Genomic DNA, 22,241 nt, shown 5'->3' with positions numbered 1-22,241 from the left:
TCTTGATGGTTGCTTGCGACGCTTTGAAGCGCAAAAAAATCGAACAAACCGAGCCAAAGGAATCGTCGGACACCCAACACGTGGGCGCCAGCATCTACGCCAAGCCCGTGCGTCTCGAAAGCGTTCTTGAGAACCTTGCCGACCTCGACGAAGCCAATCTCGCTGCGCTGCGCCAACGCCTTGAAGATGTCTACGATGCCGGCTCACGCACCGAACGGCATGCGATTCCGTTCAGAGATCAGTTGCAATCGGCTTCCTCTATGCTACCGATGTGGATCAACTTTACGCATTTCGACATGCTGCCCAAAGCGATCAACAAGATAACACCCGAATTTCTCTGGCACTGCTGGAAGCGTGGAGTAGCCGTGCAAATGGCGCACACACAGCATGGCATCGATGGCATCATCCCGGTCTTTGTAGGTCATCTCGACCGGCCCTTCGTTGATGGTTCATCCACCGATGCCTCTAACATCACTCTTGAGCCCAGAGAGGGCGAGAGGCACGCTGCGCGCTACATGACCTACATTGCCTGGGAAGCAAAGAACCGAAGGGATCCACAGAGCACCACGGTCCCTGCTAGTTCAGCGCCTGTCGTTGCTGGACCGGTGATCAAGAGCGCCTCGATGGCACCGCCAAACGAGAAGCCACTGACCGAACAGGCTCTGTTGATCGTGCTTTTCGACCTTGGCACAAGCACCGGGTTCAAGAAAGCGCAAGACGGCTCTCGACCGCAAGTGACGCCTATTACCGGTCAACAGTGTCCTCGGCTGTGCATTCGGGGTTTGCTCGGCCCGCACGCTTACCCCTGTCTCGACCTTTTCGAGGCCCGTTCAACCTTGGTGGAGATTCTGTCGTCTAGCTCTGATCCCGCACCAAACCCTCTCAACATCATCGAAAAGCCCATGTGGAATGAGCGCATCCAGCCCGAGTCGGATTCCATTTAGGGTGAGTTCGATTCTCGCCTGCTCTAGGGTCATCGCCAAAGTCAACGTTCAACACCGTTCTGCAGGCTCAAGGCGCCACCAGCACCCTCGATTTCGTCTCTGTCCTGATCCTTTCCGAAGCTCTCTCCTGTTTCGTTTTTCGTACGCAATGGCAATGAACATGTTTCCCTTTCGCTACGTTTCGTTTTGTTCGAGCCTTGCCCGCCACACAACGGAGACCTCAAGCGTATGGCTCTGACTGGGTGAACACTACCGTCCTCGTCACAAGCAGCGATGTCTCGGCTTACGAATATGTTTCTTTCTCTCCTTGCCGCCATATGCGCTTGAATTGGAATGAGAGTTGCTCCCCTTGAGAACAGTAGGTTCGCTAAATCTGGTTTCAGACGGAAGATAACCGCGAACCCATTGCTCCGCGGCAAGGCGGCAGGGTTGAACGTTCGAGCTAGTTGCGACTCGTAGGCAGAGCAAATACGACTGCTGTCCTTTGTGTTGCGTTCTACTTCTTTATTGTGGGCTAAAGTGACCAACTACGGGTGGTCGTGAGCCTTGGAATCAGCACGCATGTTCCACGCCGCCGAACGACTCTGCCTCTGACACGAGGTGATATGGCTGTCGCAGTCGTATCCGTACGAGCATCTGTACGGTCGACAGCCGATGTGCAGAGGTAATAAGTACTAGGCTCAAGGTGGGCTACAAACGGGGAGACGACGTTCTCGAGCAGAAAAATAGGGTATGCAGACAGTACACTCTTCACATCAAATGTCAGGCGCTGGTCCGGCGAATTGGAGATCGAAGCCAGCGCTGTCCTTTCCAACCATCAATATAGAGTTTGATAAGCTCATCGCTGATTGCTTTGGAGTTCCGGAGAGAGCGTGAATAGGACCTGGCTTTGGCCAGATCGAGCACTTGCGTCGATCGATCCCGTGCCGTCCAGTGTGCGACCACAGAGATGGGAGATGCAAGTGCGAGTCTCGATCGCTGCCGTTGAGAGCTCGCTCCAGCAAACTGGCCAAGAGATGCGAGTCGGCCCAGAACGCTGACGTGCGGCTGCAAAGACTCGGATGCACAGAGAAAGTCCATGGGCCAAGCACAGGGAGTTGCGTGCCACTGCAAGTAGCCCGTCTTCGGTCGCTCGCGATACTGACTCCGTCTTCTACTTATCCTATGCCGGCTGCGCTACCCGCCGAGCTGCGGCACAGGAGCCTGGACCCAGTCGCTCGGCGAGCAGCTTTGCATCGATGTTGAGCAGTGTGCGCCAGCTGTCTGAGGCGTGATAGGCGTGGTGGATCAAGCTGGAAGCAGTCAAGTAGGTTCTACCCAGCATAGGCATGGTTGGGCGTGCTGACGCTGTGATTGCTCATGCCGGCCAGGTAGGCAAGGTCCTCCTCGTCTTCGATCTCCTCAGAGGCTTCGACGTCGTCCAAGTCAAAGTGTGCACGCTGCTGCTGGCTGAACTTTTCTTTGATGATCGAGGCGGCAACTTGCCGCCACCAGGCGGCCTTTGAACGCGGGCACAGCAGCTTGCGCACACGCTCGCGAAAGACACGCCGACATGCGGCCATCATCCCACACGGAGCCATCCAATTTGGACCAGAGGTACGGCGAAAGACGCGCCTCAGGCTTGATCTGGCGTAGGAATACCCTACGCAGCGGCTGCACAAAGGCAAGAAAGGTGAGAAGAAGAGAACCAATCTCGGCAGGCAGGAATCGGAGTTTGTCCTTTTCTGAGCCGGTCAGATCGAGACTTTTGTGGTCGAGGACGCGAAGCAGAACACTCTTCTCCCAGACGATCACGGATCGACGTCGATCATCCGTGTTGGACACGATCACCGATAGAAGCTCAGACGCTCGCAGCGGTGGACCAGAAGAAACGTGGATTATGACCAGCAATCGCTCGAGAAAGTCTTGGATACGCTCCTCGTACAGAGCGATGGGCATTTGGGCAGAAGCAAAACGCCGTGGCGCCGGAAATCGAGCTGTCGAACAAAGGTTCGCTGTAGTTCTGGACTCGCTTCGATCTTGTTCAAGATGGCGAGCTGTGTCTCTGCTAGCAGATCGGCTTGGCACACGTCTGTGTGCGACGAAGCTCCCTCTTCAGCTTGGTCGAGATAGTCTTGGAGCCGCCACGGCTCGATATGTGGCATATCGGCCATGATGCCAAGGAGGAGATCGTCGTAGAGAATCCGGGAGGCAACCTTGTACTCACTGACCACCAGGTGCGAGATGTGGTCCAAGTGAAGCTCAGTTCCTTTGTATTGGACCGTCAAGCCGTCGATCGACCAGCATGCCTGGGGTTTGACAATGGGTGTCCATGAACGCTGCAAACAGATACGATGTCCACTGCAGCATTTGCCCGAACGGAGACTCTGCCATGTCGTGACAGTAGGTTCGGCACATACCCTGGAGTCGAGCCAGGATCTGTTGCGGATTGTCCTTGCACGCAAAGCAGACCGAGTCAAACAGCATCAACTGGGACGTCCAGATGAGCGCGGACAGATCGACGAGGTAGTTCTTCGGCTCGCGCCACTTGCACAGGCCACGAGCGTTGAAAGAGCCATCGATTGGTTGTGCCGGCGTTAGACTGCGCATAGCGCAGAAGCTGAGCAAGGCTGACTCGAACGGCGTTATTCCGACCCAACAACATATGAGCGATACCAAGAGGTCACGAATCGCTTTCCTGAGTTGGCCGTCGAGTTCGGCGGTGGCAGCGGAAGAGTTGTCGTCGTCGGGGTCGGAGTCGTCGTCGATGATCACGACATTATTGAGCGCATCTTGCCGGCGCAACACCGCGATGATGGCGTTCATGGCCTGCGATTGCTCCGACGTCGGCTTAATCTCATCATGCGGAAGCGGATGGCCCTCGGTGTTGCTCGTAAAGTGGCCGTCAGGGCGGTAGACGACGCGATAATAGTACGTGAGTAGCTGCTTGGTAAGATGAAAATAGGCATTGAGTGTATTGCTGTGTTTTCTGGCGCGAAATGAAACACCTTCTGGTAGCGCAGAAGTCCCTTGAAATCGACCAAGCGAAGCTGGTTGAGCGTTATTGCGCGCTGCTGCGTCAGTTGGCGGCGGTGGGAAGTGTCGTTGCACAGGCGGTAGGCATCGCGTAACGTGTGCTCGGCTGCGACGAGGATGCGCCGGAGATCGCGGTCGCTGGGGTCCTCGAGAGAGCCGTCAAGACGAGCATTTCCTTCGAGGCTGGCAGGGAGCGTATACGAAGAGCGGATCTCGGCGTCGAGCAAGCCGTCCAGATGGAGTGCGAAACCGGTGGTCACCAGCCAGGGGTCGCGATCCCAGCGAGCAGCAAAGCGCAGTGGATGTTGGACCACGTCCGACAGCTCAGAACTGTAGCGCATGCGTTCTTTGATGCTTTGGAAGAATTGCGATCGTGCATGCTGAGCCACAGTGGTGGATGTGGCTGTGGCCGTGGCTGTGGCTGTGGGCAAAGACAAAGACGGATACGAGGATGAAAATGCAGACAAAGTTGAACCCGAAGACAAAGACGAAGACGTGGGCAAAGATGCAGGCAAGGACGTGGGCAAAGACGCAGGCAAGGACGCTGGCAAAGACGCAGGCAAAGACGTGGGCAGAGACGAAGACGAGGATGGGGGGTCGAGCGGTGCTGCTTCCTGAACTATTGTTGGTGCTGCTTCATCCACTTCGAAATAGTCAATGATGCCCTTGGCAGTAGAGTAGGTCTGAAGCTTGCATTCGCGCCAGAGGGGAATGGCATCAGAGTGCTGCTCTGGGCTTTCGGCCGTGGACACTCATGTGGTGTCGTATCTTGTCGAGTCGGCGTGTCCTGTATTCGCATGTCTCTACACAGATGCACATGTAGCCTTCGTAGAGAGCAATACCGTCGAGCGGCCGACATGGCTGACCTAGTCGGCGTCGAGCAGCGGCATGCTGGCGCAAGTCCTCGACGCTGCTCAGTCGGCCAAAGCTGGAGAAATGCTCGATGGTGCGAACAAGAAGTTCGCCTTTCATGCTGTGTGGAAGGTTGCGTAGGTGACTGGTCCAGCTGCTCTCTTTGGGCACCAGGCAGGTCTCACACTGCCGACAAATGATAACGCCATGCTCAGCGTTGTACACGAAGTTGTCGATCGCCATTCTGGCTGTCGTTCAACTTGGAGCCTGCGTCAGGCGTCAACTATCCGTCAAAGATATGGCGCCAAGGAGAGAAGGGTTATCGATCACGTAAGTGGGAAAAGGTCGATTGCAGGTCAAAGATAGAAGTGGAGAAGCCAGCCGCTGTTTGTATCATGCATCACGAGTCCGAAGGGCGTGGCGAGCTGAGTTACTTTGTTGCACATGGGCCTCCCCCACCGAGAGGCGGCAAATGCGCCGAAGAAGATCGCAGCCGAGTTCGGACCCGAGCGCTAGATTGAGTTGCGAGCCTGAGCTAACTGTCAAGATTGAATCGCTTTGAACCGTGAACCACGAACGACGAATGTCGAAGCACGAAGACGTGGAAGACGATTCACGATGAAGGCAGCATGCAGTGGTAATCCTCCCGCTTTAGGATCCAAACAAGTTGCTGCCAAATTTCAAGGGAGCAGAAAGTTAGAAATGCCCACCTTGTCCTAAGAGACGTGAGTTGTTGTCTCGGCACCTTTCTCATAGATAGCCGCCAAACGCGCTTGTTCGTCGAATGGCCGACCTTCAGTGTAAGAGGCGCGAAACCCTGCTTTTGATTGGCTGCTTTTGCACAAAGTGAAGAGAGTTGCACTCTGTGACTACGAAAGCAAGACGAGAAAAAGAACTCAGCTTAAGTTATTTACCACCTGTATCTTCGACTAAGTTAATCGTGAATGACTCCCTCACAAGCCTCACAAGGCTTGGGTCGGGTGTGTGAATCTTAATGAAAAAGAAAAAGAAAAAGAAAAACAGGCTCCTAACTTTTACTGCTAGCCAGCTCTACTATTGGCGATCGACTTGATTGATTCTGCTCCACACGTTTTCAATTCACAATTCTTTTTTAGGGCAGTGTTCAGGGTCTCAACTCAGACAGGCACTATTCCTCTCGCTTTCAATCAAAGGCTTTCAAATGCCAAGTATGGTCAGAAACGCATCAGTTTTCAATGCTGCAGCCCCGCAGTGCGTTCTGCTTTTACAGAGAGAGGTTCCAGCACAGTGATCAGAAGTCGTTTAATAGAGCCAAAACTTATCTGGTCCTGTAACTTCTTCGCCTTCTCTGAAGAATCCATCATAGAAACTTTCGGTGACGTTTTCAAGCCTGCAGATCCGATGGCGGCTATTATAGCCCGTAAGAGCAGAAATAGATGGCACCGTCGAGAACAAACTTGCGAGCCCTGTCGGGGGACATGTTGATGTTAATCTGACCAATGTCTACGGCATGACTAAAAAAAGCAGCCAGCCATTCAGCTGATCCTCTGTCATGGTCTGTCGAGTCTGTCAAAGGTCACGTGCGGCAACAGTGTTGGTGAGCATGTCAGCGACATCTCCGTATTTGGCTTTGCACGCTTGGAACACAGCTTCGTTCTTAGTGTTTGTCATGAATATGTTATTCCACGAATCGCCCATCTTGCAGGGATGCCTTCTAAGCAACTGCCAGCGATCTCGGTCGGTGCCGTGAGGAAAGCACGATATACAGAGCTGTGAAGCTGAGTCACCACGTGGGTCCCAACTCAAAACGTAAAAGGGCTTATTTGAGCGGTCATCGGGATCAGTTCTGCTATGGACAACACCCACTGGGGCGTGATCCAGCTAGGTTACCCCGTTGTGTTACCAGAGTAAAGTTGCGTGAGAAGGGATCAAGCTGGATTTGGGTGACATCAAGACGTGTAATACTTTGATCGGAAGCGTTGGTGTAGTGGAGTTACGTGTCTAACCCGCTCAGATAGGCACGATGCGCCTGACCTTGTGTTATGCCGCCGAGCCATTGACCCGGGTCAGACTCGTAGATTTGCTTCAAAGTTTTTTGATTTGAGTGAATCACGAATCACGAATGGGCTTTTCAAGGCGTGGTGGCAGGTGTCGTTCGTACAAGGCACAACATGAAGAGTAACGTAAGGATGGAAAAAGGTCCCCCCCCCCCCCATCCGTAATCGTGAATGAGGCGGAGGAGCTCGTTTCACGGTCGCAGGCCTGTGCGTGATAATGTAAAGATACTGTATCGAGAAGCACAACCATGCAAATGCAATCAGACCAGCAAGGCCCAGTTTGCCAAGAAAGTGCTTCAATCGCGATGGTCAGTGCGACCGAAAGCGCCTCTATGGCAGCAAGCCAAGCAGTCCGGCTGGGGACAGTTTTGCTATGGCGGGATCGCGGAGCGGCATTGCTTTGCTTTTCTAGATACTCGGGTCGACGGTGGCTGTCAAAATTCTATGCACAGTTCCGCTTGCCAGCTTAAAACGTACCTAGCCTGGTTCGAGTCACGAGTCTGCTCTCAGTTTGTCTACGTGTTCAGCCCCAAAAGACGGGAAGCTGTTTGCCGATTGGACGGAGGGTTCAATGGTGAACGGGCAAAGAAGATCGAAAGGGTCGCTTCAGTTGTTTCTTGGTATATTTCAGCATCTGTTCTGGTTTGGCGTGATCAAACTCCCGACCCAGACTACTTTGTGTTCCACGTTTCGCTTTTCATCATGAAGAATGTACACCATGCACACTTCCACGTTGTGTCAAGGTCAAAGTGCCGAAGCCCCTGGCCAACGCCAGACACGATAGATCAGACATAGACCAGCTCGGGTCATTTGTGTTACGAAAGACGACTGAATTCGGATGATTCGATGTGATACAATACTGTACGAGATTGAAGTGCAAGGGAAATGAGCTACTGCAGCTTGAAAGTGCTTACCCAGGAGCTGACAGTGGCAAGCTCAAGTTCCTTGAGCAGCAAAGCATCGCTTTCGGGCTGCGCCTTCTCTGTGTCCTTGCCATAGTAGTTGTACTGGTCTACGAGCTTCATGTTGTCAGTGAGCTCGTCTGCAACGGTTTCAGGAAGGGAGCTCTTGTAGACGTCAGCGGTGACGTGATTGTAAGTTACCTTCTTGCCAAGAGCGCTGCCAAGATCGGAGCTGAAAGACTGCAAGTCGGTCCAAAAGCTGACTGCCTGTACTGTTTTGCCGTTGGCGGCTGCTCCGGATTCAAAGATGCTGGCAACCCACTTGCCCGTGTCGGCTGCAGCATCGAGCAGAGGAACCCTGACGGAGGGATCGATGGGTAGGGTAATGCTGTACGAGCCATCCTCACCCTTTCGTGCCATGCCTTCAAAGTTTTGAAGAAAGAATGCTGGATGGAAGTAGGAAATGTGGATCTTGTCGCCTCGTACCGACTCTGCGTAGGCGTCGATAGCCGCCTTGCTGTCAAAGTGTGAGACGTGGAGTGTGCCGTTGCTGAGTTTGTCGACGCTGTGCAGGCTCGAGATGACGAGATGCTGGACGCCCGAAGCGATGGATGCATCGACGATATTACGACCCTGCTGCGTCTCTTTTGAACCGTCAGCCGCCTCCCAGAAGTTTGTGACAGCAAAGACGCCATATGAGCCGCTGATCGCCTCCTTCAGAGAGGCAGGGTCATCAAGATTGGCACGGACAACGTCGACACCTTGGTTAGCGAGCTCCTGCGCAGCTGGTTTTGAGGGGTCGCGAGTGATGCCTCGGAGCGAGTACTTGGCGTTCAGTGTCGGGGTCTTGAGGACAGTGCGGATGACACTGCCGCCCTGTTTACCCGTAGCACCAAATACAGTGAGGAGCTTCTTAGTTGACGACATGTTTCGCAAGCGGAGAGAGGTGCAATTGCGTTGAAGCGAGACCAGCTGGGTTGCAGTATGGGGAAGGTGCGCGAATGCTAGGCGTAGTGAGCATGAGCTTGAGCTTGAATACAACAGCCCATTATGATGGCATTTATACAATCTACATCGACGTTGTACGTCGCTTGGAGGTTCTCGTGAAAGCCGTGCACGGGACACGTCCGTTGGCGGAGCATGAGCAGCAACATGACACGTTCCGAATTTTGAACATCAGCACAGCGGCATAGAAGCGTTTCGAGATGCGTATGCAAGAAATGGGGCACGGGGCTAAGCGACTTCGTGTTTTCCGGTCGGGGATACGCTCTGTTCAGCCTCAAGTGTTCGTACCAGCTGGGTCGACGTTTTAGGGAGGGCAACAGCGATTTTCGAGACGGAGATATGAAACTCATCTGTCAGTTATCTGATGCTAAAGCCCGACCCTAGTTGCTTTTCCGATGCGCAGCCGGCACATCCGCAGAGATGCGCGGTGTCAGTCGAATTAAAACTGGATCCGCGGAAATAATGTCGATTCATCACAATGTGGACCAGAACATAATCAATCAGGTGCCTTTACGTCTCGGCAGACCAGCCGGACTCGGAACGGCAATAATGTGATTAGGCGTGAGGGTTACGACACGCCCATTCCGGATAAGGTTATAGCACAAGCACAGTCACGAGTGTGAAGCAACGTGCGACGGCGACAGGCGAGATTCATGATTCGTGATTCGTGATTTTGTGATTTGTGATTCGTGATTCACGATTCACGATTCACGATTCACGATTCACGATTCACGATTCACGATTCACGATTCACGATTCACGATTCACGAATTGAGCAAAGTGTTGCTACCCGAGATCCGAGAGGCTTTTTTCAGCATCGTTAGCTTGGCTGTCACTCACTACCTACCTACCACGAGCTCAGTTTTTGCCTTCTCAACAAGACAAAATCACCAAGGCAGTATGAGGTCTCTCGGCAGTTCAGGCCGCGTCATTTGCGCACCAATTGTGTCTAGCTCTCACGCTCGCACACTCTGTATAGCTCGGCCCTGCCTGGCCCAAGTGTCTCCGCCACTGCCCTTCTCCTGGTCCCATCTTAAATCTGATGGCCAAGCTGGAGAAAACAGCGAAGCTCAATCCTCAAGTGCTACTTCTTCCTTCCTCCGAGATCATCGAGTATCAGTGAAACAGAAGCGTGATCGCAAACTTCGCGAATATGAAGCCAAGATCAAGGTCAAAGCCATGCAGCAAGGCCTTTCACCCGAAGAGTTCAAACGCCGATCCCTCGAAATTGCCGCAGTCAAGCCATCTGAGCCCATGTCTCGTTCGACAACGACATCGTCTGAAGCGAAACTTAAAACTACAGAGTCTCTGTCAGAGGTAGAGAAACGCGACCAAGCGATAGCACAATCCATTCAGCATCGATCCAAAGCTGAAGCTGCGAAGAAACTCGCTTCCGGCCAAGTACACTCTACTCCCACCGGTGCACAAGAAAGTCCGATCAAGCCTCTTAGCAAGATTCTTGACGTCGAGAAGCTCATGACACAAGATGTAGAGACCATCACCAAGCTCTGGGCCGGATATCACACCATCAAGAACAAGCTCTCGGCTGTGATCCCTACCGAACGCTACCTCGTAATGCTTGCAAATGCTCGAAGATATCCTCAATTCGTCCTACCACTACCACGCCAAGTGATTGATGAGGATTCCGAGGTGTCAGGTGCGTCCAAAGAAGCTTTTGAGATGCAGTTCCTCGAATGGGCCGTGATTCCGAGCGCAGCCGCGCTGGGTGCGCCTCCGTCGTCCACCACCCTCTTCACGCCTCTGGCCGAGTACAAGCTGAAGCAAGATTTCAGTCAACCAGTTCTCATCCTCACTTTCTACACAGATCTCTGCCAAAGCAACGGTCTAGTACTGATGAGAGGCGAAGTAACAGGACTCAACGAAAAGACAGGCAAGGGCGGTCGAATCGATCAGGCGCAAGCGCAGCTGCTCGCTCTCACCCTCCAACGCTTCTACCTGCCCTCCTCTTCGACGCCACCAACCGACGCTGAAGGGGATCAGTCTGCATGCGCCAAGCTCCTTCACGATTTCCACAAAAAGCCCGAAGAGTTTGACGTGGAAGAACTCGTCAATGTAGCCTTTCGCCTCTAATGTCGGTGATCAAGCTTTCCACAGGTCCTTTCAGCGACGTGTATTGTGGACATGCATCGCCTCCACTAAACTTGCAGCACAGTCTGGACTCGCTCTGGGTCAACCAAAATCGCATTTGAACTTATGAAATGCTTCATTCAGCATCGATGCGAAAAAGAGGATTTCCGACTTACTCTTGCGTGTTAGCTGGAAAGGCTTCCTACTCTTCGCCTTCACTATTGTCCTCGTCCTCCTCGCCGTCATCAGCAGTGGTCGAACGGCTTTGCAAGTCTTCGCAGACGCGCAACCACTCTTTCTCCGCCAATTTGTATTCGCTCTTGTTTAAAGTGCTGCGACATCTTTCGAGAGCTTTGAGAGCATCCGTCATGTCTCTAACTGCCAAATAAGTGAGATACGCAGTCCAGACTTCGACATTGTTCGACTTGATCTGGAGCAACTTGTTGAATATCTTTACGATCAGTTTAGCGTCTTTCGAGGACTGCTTCATCCCAGCCTCTCCCTTTGACTCTTGATCCTGCAACTCTGAGATGATCTCGAGCCACGCTTGATGGGAAGCAAAGCTAGATTGAAGCAGCCATGAGATGATGTCGTCGTGTTGGTCGAGTGCACGGCTGAGTCGAATGTAGCGAAGCACGCCCAGATCGTGCACATCTTGGCGATACTGATGCACCGCTTCGAGATCAAGGACCTTACTGTTGAGGCTGCGCGAGAGTAGTGAAGCTGTCTCGCGTACGGCCCATCGGTACTGCTCTGAGCTGTAGCGGAAGGACGTCTTGATCTCCTTGCGACCCTGATCCTCTGAGCCAAGTACACCATTGTCTAGCCAGTCGAAAAAGCGCGACCACAAGCTGGTCTCTGCTGAGAAGGTGGCATCCACATCTACTTGCTCAGAGCACGCTTGCAGGCCACGACGCCAATCAGATGCAATGGCATCACGGCTGTCGTGCACCGACTTTTCCGAAATCCTGGCGAGGCTAGAGGTCACGAGGATACGCAGTCCCCAAAGTTCATCGCTGGCAGGATAGTGCGCGCTGCTGGTGGCTTCCTTGAGCTGCTCTCTGAGCTTGTTGAGCTTTTTGCTGCGCTCCCTATCGTCTTGCAGGGAAAGCGTTGCCTCTACCTTCTTACGCAAAGTGATGGCGCGCATCTGGGCTGTCTCGATTCCAGGACCAGCAGCTTGAGCTTCCTTGACCAGCTGCATCTGCACTGTTTCGAGGTATCGCAACAAATTAGGTTCGTCGATGCCAGAGCGTTGCTCGTCGCTCAGCATCTCGACAAGTAAAGCTGCAGTGGTGTAAAAAGTCGCCTTGGCGCTGCGCGCTGAGGCCTTTGCTGTATTCATGGGTGCTTGTACGCAAAGAGTGCGCAGTTGTGCGACGGCGTCGCTTACGGCTATTGGAAGCACGCCCGATTGGGCCAGCTTGTGATACGCGGACGACGCTCTAGAGCCGACATTGCTCCTTTCGGTCAGCAGCGACTGCAGAAGCTGCAAGATCAGCTGAACAGCGTGAGAAGGCGAAGATGAAGTGGACGCCTTTTGAAGGCCGGAAGATGAAGCGCCTCTGAGCTGCGTGGCTAGCTCGAGAAGGCCATCGATTTCGTTGGAAAACGTGGTACGGAGATGACTGGCGGACGTGAGAAGTCGATGCGAGTCCATCTCCTCTGTATTGGCAACCTGAGCAGCTGTGAGGTCCGAATCGTGTGCGTAGTAGGGCGCGTCGGGACGAAAGGAGCGGAGGGAAGAAACGAGAGCAGCTGGTGCAAAATGAATCCAGCCCCATCGCTCACGATCAGAAAGATGCTGATAGACACTGTCGAGAAGGCGGCGTCTGAGTGCTTGACCGCTCTTGGGTGCATCGATGCTGATGGGTTCGGCAAAAGGGAAGGATTGAAGCAGCTCGATGAGCGCAACAAGCAGAACAAAGTGGAGATGCGGCGCCAGCGATTCAAGTGCACTACCAATGAGGAAGATGGGGATGTTGCCCCTCAAGATGGCGATCTGTGTTGGAGGAATGCTGGTCATCTTTCTAGGCGTAAATGTGTTGGGCTTGGCATTTGCGTCTTCTACGGCTTGGTCCTTTGCGTCGTCGTCTTTGTCGGGCACCTGGCTGAGCAATATCGTCTCCTGATCCTCGTCGCTCTCTTGTGCGGTCAGCACATTAGCCTGCTTCTCGTGCGAATCTAGATCGACAGCTGCTTGTTGAGCTTCTGTCGAGTCGGAAGTGGAGCCGATAGCATCATTGGTGTCGACATGCTGAGCATCCCATTCAAGCCCGAGCACGAGCCAACGCCTGCGCAGACGTTCAATAAAGACTAGCTCCATCCGAATGTACTCGACCCAGAGTCGGAGCAGATCCGCTTCGCGAGACGAAAGCTTGAGTGTGGCAGGACCGGAAGCTGCATATTGCGTTTGCTCTGCAACGTTGTGGGCGGTTTCGGGGCTGCCGTAACGGAAGCGCTTGTTGGATTCAGAAGAGTCGCCATTGCTGGCACGCTTGGTACCGATAGATGCAGAGCTTCGCGGACTTTCTTGCTTCCACGGAAGACGGTTGAGCCGAAGAGCACGCTGAAGAAGTGATCGAGCTGCTGTGGTGGAAGAATTGTCGTTCAACTCGTAAGCAGCGGCAGCAAGCCAGAGGGCTACATGATTGGGATGCAAGGACAGAGCCCGAGCATATACTCTGCCAGTAACTACCCGCATCTTTCTGCTCTTTGCAAAGGCAATGTATTGCTGCCACGCATCGACATCGTATTTGAACTTGAGCACGAGTCGCTCGTAGATGGCCACAATATGACCGGTGTGAACTGCCGCATTATCGCGGTGAAAGGAGCGCGGTAGACCGATACGATTGGCCTTGACATTGATGAGGTCGGCGAGATTGCGTTCAAATTCTGCATATCGGAGAAAGTCGTTCTTGTCTGGACTCCTTCGTACCAGGCGGCCCTCAAATGTCTGACGCTGGGTCGTGATAGATCGGAGCTGCTCTTTGGTGAAGACGCCATTCTCATCGAGCAGCTGAAGCTGTGGAACGGAACGTTCGAGCTGATACTGCACCCGCTCCATATTGGACAGTATCTACGGTGCTAGGCGCTGTTGAGTCGAGGAGGTTGGTAGGCAACCACGAGACCTCGAGATCCCAACGGCAAATTCGAGGGTCCAAGAAGAAACTCACGTCCAAATTTCCTCATCGAAATGGCCTTCCACCACCACCAAAAAAAAAAAAAAAAAAAAACACACACACACACACACACACACACATTCCCAGGCTCAGGTAGTGGAGGGCGGTTTCTCGCACGACACATTCTAATGTTCAAAACCTCGTGATGCTCTGTTACTGTTTAATTTCGGTGGGTCGGACAAAGAACCGATGCAGGTGTGCTACCAAAAGACAGTGTGTGGCCCAGTGCCTGGCTCTGCCATGGCTACCACAGCCTTGTGTTTGAGCTTGTCTCGCCCGGTCCCGCTCCCTTCTGCACCGGGCTAAAGCTCCGCAAATGCGGAAATAATTGGAATCAGACTTGGAGAGTCACGAGTTGACTTTGGATGACGACCTCCACGGATTCACCGCATGGCGTCGTACTCGCTTATAGTCAACTGTGCTCCCGCCACCACCGTGACCATATCTGCCCTCACCTTCCTCGACAATCACACATTCGGCTCGTTTGTAATTCCGTTGGTAAGTGTGGCTTTCGGTTCGTTCTATTACCATCCGACAACAGCAGCCAGACGGTTTATGGTGCTTTCCTGACTGGCACACATGACCCTCGCCCTGGTCCAAGACGCAACCTGGCACATTCGAATCATAGCACCCGCCAGGATTTACGACTCTTCTTGATACGGGCCCACGCCAGCCTGATACGACCGCGACAAGGAAGGACGGAGGCTGTTTCGTTACAATGAAACTGTGGTGGGATGGCTTCATGTGGGGAGCCAGAGCTGCGCCGCCTCCCCTGTCGAGTATCCACAGCCCATCTGTTTCCAGCTCAGTGGGCAGAATGAGAACTTTACTGACTCTTTACGTTCTGTATCCTCGTCTCCCTCTCTCCCCGTGACACCCTCTTTTGCTTTGGCCTTTTCGTCACCATGGCATCAACGGCCTCTCTCCCAAATGGTCATCTTCGAAATGACAATGTGGACGTTCCGTCGGATGTCGTCGATCACTACGACGTCTCTAGCCCACCTAAGCCATCGCTTGCTAAGCCGCAACTGCCCCAACGTAGCCAACAGCGGCCACGAAGGTCTTCATCGCTCGTGGACGATACCCTGGCAGAGTCGAGTGAAAAGACGGAATCTCCAGGTTGTGAGGTTTCGAGTCCTGTCTCCACTGTCAACAAGCGTCCATCTGTGCTACTCTCGCGAGCAAGATTTGCTCGTAACAATAGCAGGATGCCGAACCCTCACTATGACTTTCTCATCAAGCTTTTGCTGATCGGTGACTCGGGCGTCGGAAAGTCGTGCCTACTGCTGCGATTCTGCGACGATGCTTGGACTCCGTCGTTCATCACGACGATTGGCATTGACTTCAAGATCCGCACGATCGAGCTGGACGGAAAACGCATCAAGCTGCAGATCTGGGACACGGCTGGCCAGGAGCGATTCCGCACCATCACCACCGCCTACTACCGTGGAGCGATGGGCATCTTGCTCGTGTTTGACGTGACCGACCAAAAGTCGTTTGAAAACGTACGAACGTGGCATGCCAACATTGAGCAACACGCGAGCGAAGGCGTTTCCAAGATCCTGATCGGCAACAAGTCGGACTGGGAGGAGAAGCGCGCAGTGACGACCGAGCAGGGTGAAGAACTCGCCAAGGAGCTCGGTATCCCTTACATCGAGACATCAGCCAAGTCCAACTCGAATGTAGAAGAAGCCTTCTTCAACTTGGCGCGAGAGGTCAAGACGCGACTCATCGACACAGCAGCAGTCACCCAAGCGTCGCCAGCAGCGGCAGCGGGTAATGTTAATGTTAACTCGGCACCCAAGTCGGGAGCTGCTGGTGGTGGTTGCTGTAGCTAGTTTTGGCCGAGCAGCGTCGTGTGTTGTGCGGCGGAAACACTGGCTGTGTAGCCTTGCTGCGCCTGGATGTGAATGACACTTGACATCGTCGTGCAGCGAGCAAATCGCCGCTTGTCCATCTCGTTTGTCCTCGCATGTCCGTGTTCCTTCCGCGACGTGTATATGTATATCATTCTGTGACCCAAACAATCTTAAAAAACAGCGGTTCTTGCATACTTGGAGCGCTGCTGGTTGTTGGTGCTTGTTTGGTAGGTGAACTGTTGGATTTGCGTTGGCAAGACATGGGGTACATGAGGCTGTCCTGTTCTGACATCGATGAGGAGCTAGCTGCCTTCTACATGATATAAAGTCATGGCTAGAAAAAATGGGCCCTATCATAGCGAATGAAAAGCACAGGCGGAACTGTGACCAAGACCAGGCCGACGTGTTGGTTATGGCTGCGTCTCGACATGAACGCAAACTGAGACGGGCAATGGAAGAGGGATACACACATACATGCAAGATACAGCTTGAGCTCAAGTCACGAGAGGTCGAGAGTGTTGCAAGCGGCTGGGAATATGCACGGTGCTGATCAGTACCTTTGTGATTGAAAGCGAATCGTGAATCATGAATTCGTGAATAGCTTACTTCGGATGCGGCTCACAGTGAAAGACAACACGTGCAATCCACATTTGTTCAATCGTGAATAACTTATAATCACGAATCGTGAATCGTGAATCTTCTTGAATACGCACGAGGATTTTCTGAGTTTAGATGTGAGCGTGGAGAGCTGCATGCTTTGTGCCCTGTCTCGGCTGCTTTTGCTCCAGGCACGAAAATCAGGCCCCGCCAGACTCATGACGGGCCACTGCAAAGAGGCACAAGGCGACCAACTCAGACTCGCGAATGACAAACTAGAGGTCGATCGCGCTTGAGGACTTGGCAACTAGCGTAGCGAGTTTCAGATCCGCCTGATACGGGACAAGTTCGCTGCTGAAGTGATAACTTTAGGACAAGGAGTTGCATCGCCACAAAGGCGGTGTGATAGCTCTCCCTCCTGTTCCTCGCGGATTCTTTGGGTAGGACGCTTCAAGGCAGCAAGCCTGGCCGGCTCTCTTACGTCGGCTTCCGCTAGTTTGTCGTGCCCGTCAGACATTTGAACTGAAGACCGTTAGCGTAAAAAACTCAAACCATGTGCCAGCTGGAGAAACGAGAATGAGTTGCAGAATTAGCACAGCTTCACAGCATCAGGTGACCGATAGGCAATCGCAGTCGACTGCGGTGGCACTCACTTGACCCTGGCGGTCCCAACGCGAATCGTCCCAAGGCACATGCTGTCTGCATGGAGTGAAGAACAGGGGGCGAGCAGCAGTAAACTAAAGTTAGTGAGGCTTGCTTTTCTGCCCTTCATCCAGCGTCAAAGCCATTCACGATTTTGACTTGATCTGCGTTTTAATCACGAACAACCCTTTAACTTAAGTTACAGTAAGTCAGAGCATCTTTTACGTGTGATTCACGATTGTGCATTGTGCATTACTCACGACTCACGACTGTGACTGTAAATCACGAGTTCACGGTTGTTAAAGAGTTGCGTGTTATTCTGACTGGGCAGCGAGCGGGCTGGATGGGAAGCACAGAATTCAAAGATGACAGATTCACGATTCACGATTCACGATTCACGATTCACGATTCACGATTCACGATTCACGATTCACGATTGGCTGCAAAGCAAAAAGACCAACACGCAACACGGCCTCTCAGGCAGGTCACAAGTGCGTGGCGCGGTGCGTTGGCACCTGCAGCACAAAACACAAGCAGCGCAACACAGCGACTCAATCCGTGATGCACGATAACTTATTCAATCAGAGCCACGAGTCGTGTGCTTTCTCACGCTGGCTTGGCCGAAGGATTCCCATTGCATGTCTCAGTTCCTCGTCGGACACTTCCGACACAGCACGCTTGGTTACGCAAATGGACGTTGGCATGCAAGCTCGCTGCTTCCCACCCTCGTCGCCACCCTTATTCATGATTCACACTTGTACGTTGGTATTCACGATTCACGCTTCTCGTTGCAACCAACGTATCGGGGAGACTCTGTGACTGCCACATTCACATACTCTCGTCGGCACTCCCGCATCCTTTCCCATTCCCACCACATTCACTCTGTCACGTCACGTCTCGTCTCGTCTCGACCTGTCCCTTGTCACACTACCATATCTCCTGGTACCTGGCCGTCGTTCCCACTTGTTGCGTCTGTCGTCGCTGGCAGTCTCGATCTCGCTCGTTACGGTTTCCTTCGTTGTCCATTCACTCCGCAGCGTTGTCGCTCGACTCGATACCACACGCTTAGGCGATATTCTTCCGAGGCGGCAGTTGCCACTGTCGCTGCCCTACAACGACGCCCTTCCGCATCCGCAGCACTGACTATCACAGCCTATATACACCACACTCACTGGGCAGCTAAGGCAGGCCTCAGCTTCCCATCAGTATGCCCGCGCTGCTCCAAGAGCAGATGGAGCTTCGAGGTCGGCACTCGGATGACCTCCATGTCCAAGACGTCGAAGATGAACTCCCCGAGGCTTATTGTGGCGGATGCGGTCGTCTCATCGACGAAGAGAGCGTCGAGGAGGGTGTCATTCAGTTCGCCACCAAGCTTTGGCACATCGAGTGCTTCCGATGTGCAAAGTGCAAGAACCGCGTCAGCACCGAGCGCGACGACATTCTCCTACTATCCGACGGACATCCCATCTGCGGCGAGTGCAACTACTCGTGCAACATCTGCAACCTCCCCATCATGGAGGAAGCCATCATGACTGGCGAAGAATCCTATCACGCCTCCTGCTTCACCTGTCGCTCGTGCCACTCCAAGATCGAAGAGCTCGTCTTTGCAAAGACCAGCCAAGGCATCTACTGCATGAGCTGTCACAACGAGCGGGTAGCACGCAGCCGCAAACATGCAGAACAAAAACGAGCCAAAGCACGCCGGGAAAAGCAGCTTCAGGATGCACACGCCGCCGAATCCGCCCAACGCAGCAACGCGCTCAGCTCCGAACGAAGCATACCGACCAACTCGCCTTCTTTGGACCAACCGCCCTCGCTGCCATCCAAAGAGCCGCATTCTCCCTCTCCATCCGTCCTCGCCTCTCCCGCACCTTCTGCAAATGGCGTAAACCTGTCCCCTTACATCAACCAGGCGAGCTCGACCGCTGCCTCTCGTCCAGGTAGTGCGAGTGGCAAGCGACCCATGAACGCTCCGCCACCTCCTTCACGCGAAGCACGCGGGCCCACCGTGACCGCGCAAGCCAAACTCGAAGGCCGAAGCCTGCCCGCCTCCAACACCTCGCAGACATCCCTATCTTCCGTCATGGCAGACGAAGCGCTGCAGCTTCAGAGACGAGACTACGAGGTCACCGCCCCCCTATCTCCCCGCAAAAAGACATTTGGCTTCGGTGCCAGCTCCCCTCTAGGGTCGCCAGCTGCTGCCAAGACCCGGCTACCTACCTCTGATGTGCCTGATTCTGCCTCTAGCCCGACTGCGTCGCCGCTCAAGAACAACGTCCCATTGCATCCCTCTCCGCAGCCAGACTCGAACAGAACGCTTCGACCCACCACAAGCCACGAAGGTCTCGGCGTTGACCTCAGGGCCTCGACCACAATCCCAGCAGCAAACCTAAGAAACCCGCTCAGCGCATCAGCATCTTCCTCACGCCTCTCCAAGGTCTATTCATTCTACGATCCCGACTTTCTCAGTCTGGTCGAATCTTTCGGCGAATTTGGCTCATACGATGAGCTGTCAGCGAAAGCTCCGCCTGTGCCAGCACTACCCACCTCGATTCCCGCCGCTTCCATTTCAGCTGGCTCGTCAGGTACGGACTCGGCAGATACGACTGTGTCCAAGCAGCCTATGGCTGATGCAAATCCTCAAACGGACGGCAATGTCTCGCGACCCGACGCTCTAAAGGAACAAACGCCGTCCGCTGTGCGTCGCCCGCCCAATTCAAGCATGGCAGAAAACGCCGACACCGAGGAGGAGTTGCTCGAAGATGATCGCCGAAACACAGCCACCCCCACAGGCTCCCTCAAAGAGGTGTCGTCCAAGGTTCGTGCTTCCATGCAGCAGGCTCGAGACGGCCTGGTCAGCATGGACATCACCTTTGTCGAGACCATCCTGCAGGACCTCGAGCAGACGCGCCAACGTATGGAATCGCTACAGTTGCGCTACGACCGCATTCGACGTGCCAGCCAGCAAGCAGCGCACGGCTTTACGATGGCCAAAGAGGAATTCGAGCACGAAGTCAATGCAAGGCACGAAGCTGAACTCGAGATGGCCTGTCTGCGTAGACAGCTGGCCGAGCAAGCCCTCAAACTCGCCGCTGCCAACAGCGAGAGGCGACAGCAGGAGCAGCTCGAGCGACGATCGCAGGATGTAAAGGCGTCGCTCAAGGGTATGGAACGCGACTTGGCCAAATTGACCGCAGAGCGAGATCTCACCGTAGCCGAAGTCGCCGAGCTGGTCGCACTGCAGGACGGCACAGCTGGCTTGTCACCTTTGACCGTCTCGCCGTCGAACGGTACTCGCTCTTCTACCGGCGCCGTAGATGCAGCCATCACGCAAAACCTCACTTCGCGTCTCGAGGCAGTCAAGAGCCGCTACCGAAGCGAGATTGACGAGCTGACCCTGGAGCGCGATTCACTGCTCATCGAGATCGAAGAGCTCAAGCAGTCCAAGGAACTTTTCTTGGAAGAGGCGCAGAGCCTTAACGCAAAGAACGAGGAGCTCAACACGGTGCTGGGTCAGCTCAACCGCAAAGTCGAATTGGCTGCTCATACGAGAGACCAGCTGCCGGCGTTGCCTGCCATGCCGAAGGACCTCTCCTCATCCACAAAAGGCTCGAGCGGGCATGGCTTCGGCTTTGGATCGCGTCACAAGAACGTGCACAAGCACACGGCGCACAACGCATCCATCTCGTCGCACGAGGCGCCGCCGAGCAGCGCAGGTTACGACACGATATCGGTGGATACAGCTGTTCAGCAGGTGATTCAGCCAGGCCGTGTCGAGCCAGCTCCAGTGGTCAAGAAGTTCAAGTGGATGAAACCCAAGCTATCCGAGGCGACCAAAGCCAATGCCCACGCACCGCAGAGTGGAGTAGTGCCACCGGTGCCGCCCAAGGGCGCCGGTCTGGGATCTGGCGGCGGCGGTGGCAGCAGCAGCGGCAGCAGCAGCGTCGCTGCCATGGCGCGGGCCACCTCGCACGACGTGGTTGTACGCGAACACCTCTTCCAGCCTTTCAACGTTCTCCGACCGACGAGATGCTTCGCCTGTCAGAAAAACATGTGGGGTCAGTCTGAGATGCGTTGTGCCGTCTGCACCCAGGTCTGCCACTCGCGCTGTCTGCAAAATCTGCCGGTCTCGTGCCACCAGCCGTACATGCGGCCGGACGAGGGACATGCCGAGAGTGGCGGCCCATCTATGTTTGGTCGGTTGCTCACCGAGCAAGCTGCACAAGAGGCGCGCGATGTTCCGCTGATTGTGGAAAAGTGCATCCAGGCCGTCGAGGCGTTTGGCATGGATTACGAGGGCATCTACCGCAAGTCTGGCGGTACTTCGCAGCTCAAGGTGATTACCCAGCTGTTTGAACGTGGCAATGCGTTCGACTTGGAGGATACGGATCGTTTCAACGACGTCTCGGCCATCACGAGTGTGTTGAAAAACTACTTCCGCGAGCTCCCCACCCCGCTGCTCACATTTGAGCTCTACGACGAGCTGATCAAAGTGGTCGAGTCCAAGCAGGAAGACGTGGCTACGAAACAGGAGCTCATCAAGCATCTCATCGAGCGTTTGCCGAGGCAGCACTATTGCACTCTACAGCACCTCGTCCTGCATCTGCATCGCGTCCAGCAGCGCAGTGTGGACAACCGCATGAACGCGCGCAACTTGGGCGTTGTGTTCGGCCCCACACTCATGCGATCCGCCGACCCCACGCAGGAGTTCGCACACATGGGCGGCAAAGCCATGACCATCGAATTCTTCATCGACCACGCTCCGCACTTGTTTGCATAGCCAACCGCATCGCGCCTCTGTCTCGTTGCATCCTTACGCCCGGCTCTGTACATTACTCTGCGTGCTGCAATCCACACACTGCATTCACGATTCACGATTCATGATTGTCAGTTGAGCCGCGCATCCGCTCCCAGCCGCACCGATCTGGCTCTACAGCGTGCGAGTCGCGTTCTGCAGCAGCGATTCCGCAGTGATTTCGCACCAAGATAGTTTGTGATCCTTTCGAGAATTGAACATATGTGGGTTGGTAAAGGGAGTCAGGAGTTCGGGGGTTTTTTGGGGGGTTAGCGATGGAGGGACTCGCGACCGGGGGAGCAGTGAGATGAGATTTTGGGATGA

At 54.1% G+C, this 22,241-nt stretch overlaps 7 protein-coding genes across 7 annotated transcripts; 4 read left to right on the top strand and 3 right to left on the bottom strand.

Annotated features, from left to right (window-relative positions):
- Positions 1-2: 2 nt before the first annotated feature.
- UMAG_11109 (uncharacterized protein) lies at positions 3-944 on the top strand (the record flags this gene model as incomplete). The annotated part of the gene is made up of 1 exon (XM_011392046.1): positions 3-944. One exon carries the CDS (start codon positions 3-5, stop codon positions 942-944), a length of 942 nt encoding a protein of 313 aa, XP_011390348.1.
- A 762-nt stretch (positions 945-1,706) lies between these two features.
- Positions 1,707-5,054, bottom strand: UMAG_03869 (uncharacterized protein; the record flags this gene model as incomplete). Its single annotated transcript, XM_011391994.1, has 8 exons — positions 1,707-2,051; positions 2,125-2,236; positions 2,262-2,443; positions 2,517-2,920; positions 2,953-3,192; positions 3,344-3,866; positions 3,932-4,710; positions 4,826-5,054. The coding sequence occupies 8 exons, from the start codon at positions 5,052-5,054 to the stop codon at positions 1,707-1,709; spliced, it is 2,814 nt and encodes a 937-aa protein (XP_011390296.1).
- Positions 5,055-7,737: 2,683 nt separating this feature from the next.
- UMAG_11107 (uncharacterized protein) lies at positions 7,738-8,676 on the bottom strand (the record flags this gene model as incomplete). Its single annotated transcript, XM_011392045.1, has 1 exon — positions 7,738-8,676. The coding sequence occupies one exon, from the start codon at positions 8,674-8,676 to the stop codon at positions 7,738-7,740; it is 939 nt and encodes a 312-aa protein (XP_011390347.1).
- Positions 8,677-9,654: 978 nt separating this feature from the next.
- UMAG_03867 (uncharacterized protein) lies at positions 9,655-10,845 on the top strand (the record flags this gene model as incomplete). Its single annotated transcript, XM_011391993.1, has 1 exon — positions 9,655-10,845. The coding sequence occupies one exon, from the start codon at positions 9,655-9,657 to the stop codon at positions 10,843-10,845; it is 1,191 nt and encodes a 396-aa protein (XP_011390295.1).
- Positions 10,846-11,044: 199 nt separating this feature from the next.
- UMAG_03866 (snoRNA-binding rRNA-processing protein UTP6) lies at positions 11,045-13,909 on the bottom strand (the record flags this gene model as incomplete). Its single annotated transcript, XM_011391992.1, has 1 exon — positions 11,045-13,909. The coding sequence occupies one exon, from the start codon at positions 13,907-13,909 to the stop codon at positions 11,045-11,047; it is 2,865 nt and encodes a 954-aa protein (XP_011390294.1).
- Positions 13,910-15,232: 1,323 nt separating this feature from the next.
- On the top strand, positions 15,233-15,862 carry UMAG_03865 (putative Rab family GTPase SEC4; the record flags this gene model as incomplete). The annotated part of the gene is made up of 1 exon (XM_011391991.1): positions 15,233-15,862. The coding sequence occupies one exon, from the start codon at positions 15,233-15,235 to the stop codon at positions 15,860-15,862; it is 630 nt and encodes a 209-aa protein (XP_011390293.1).
- Positions 15,863-18,329: 2,467 nt separating this feature from the next.
- UMAG_03864 (uncharacterized protein) lies at positions 18,330-21,902 on the top strand (the record flags this gene model as incomplete). The annotated part of the gene is made up of 1 exon (XM_011391990.1): positions 18,330-21,902. One exon carries the CDS (start codon positions 18,330-18,332, stop codon positions 21,900-21,902), a length of 3,573 nt encoding a protein of 1,190 aa, XP_011390292.1.
- Positions 21,903-22,241: the final 339 nt, after the last annotated feature.

This window comes from Mycosarcoma maydis, chromosome 10 (assembly GCF_000328475.2).
Source record: "Mycosarcoma maydis chromosome 10, whole genome shotgun sequence".
Lineage (NCBI taxonomy): Eukaryota > Fungi > Basidiomycota > Ustilaginomycetes > Ustilaginales > Mycosarcoma > Mycosarcoma maydis.
The sequence above is the reverse complement of the archived record's forward strand: the minus strand, read 5'-3'. Positions and strand labels throughout refer to the sequence as shown.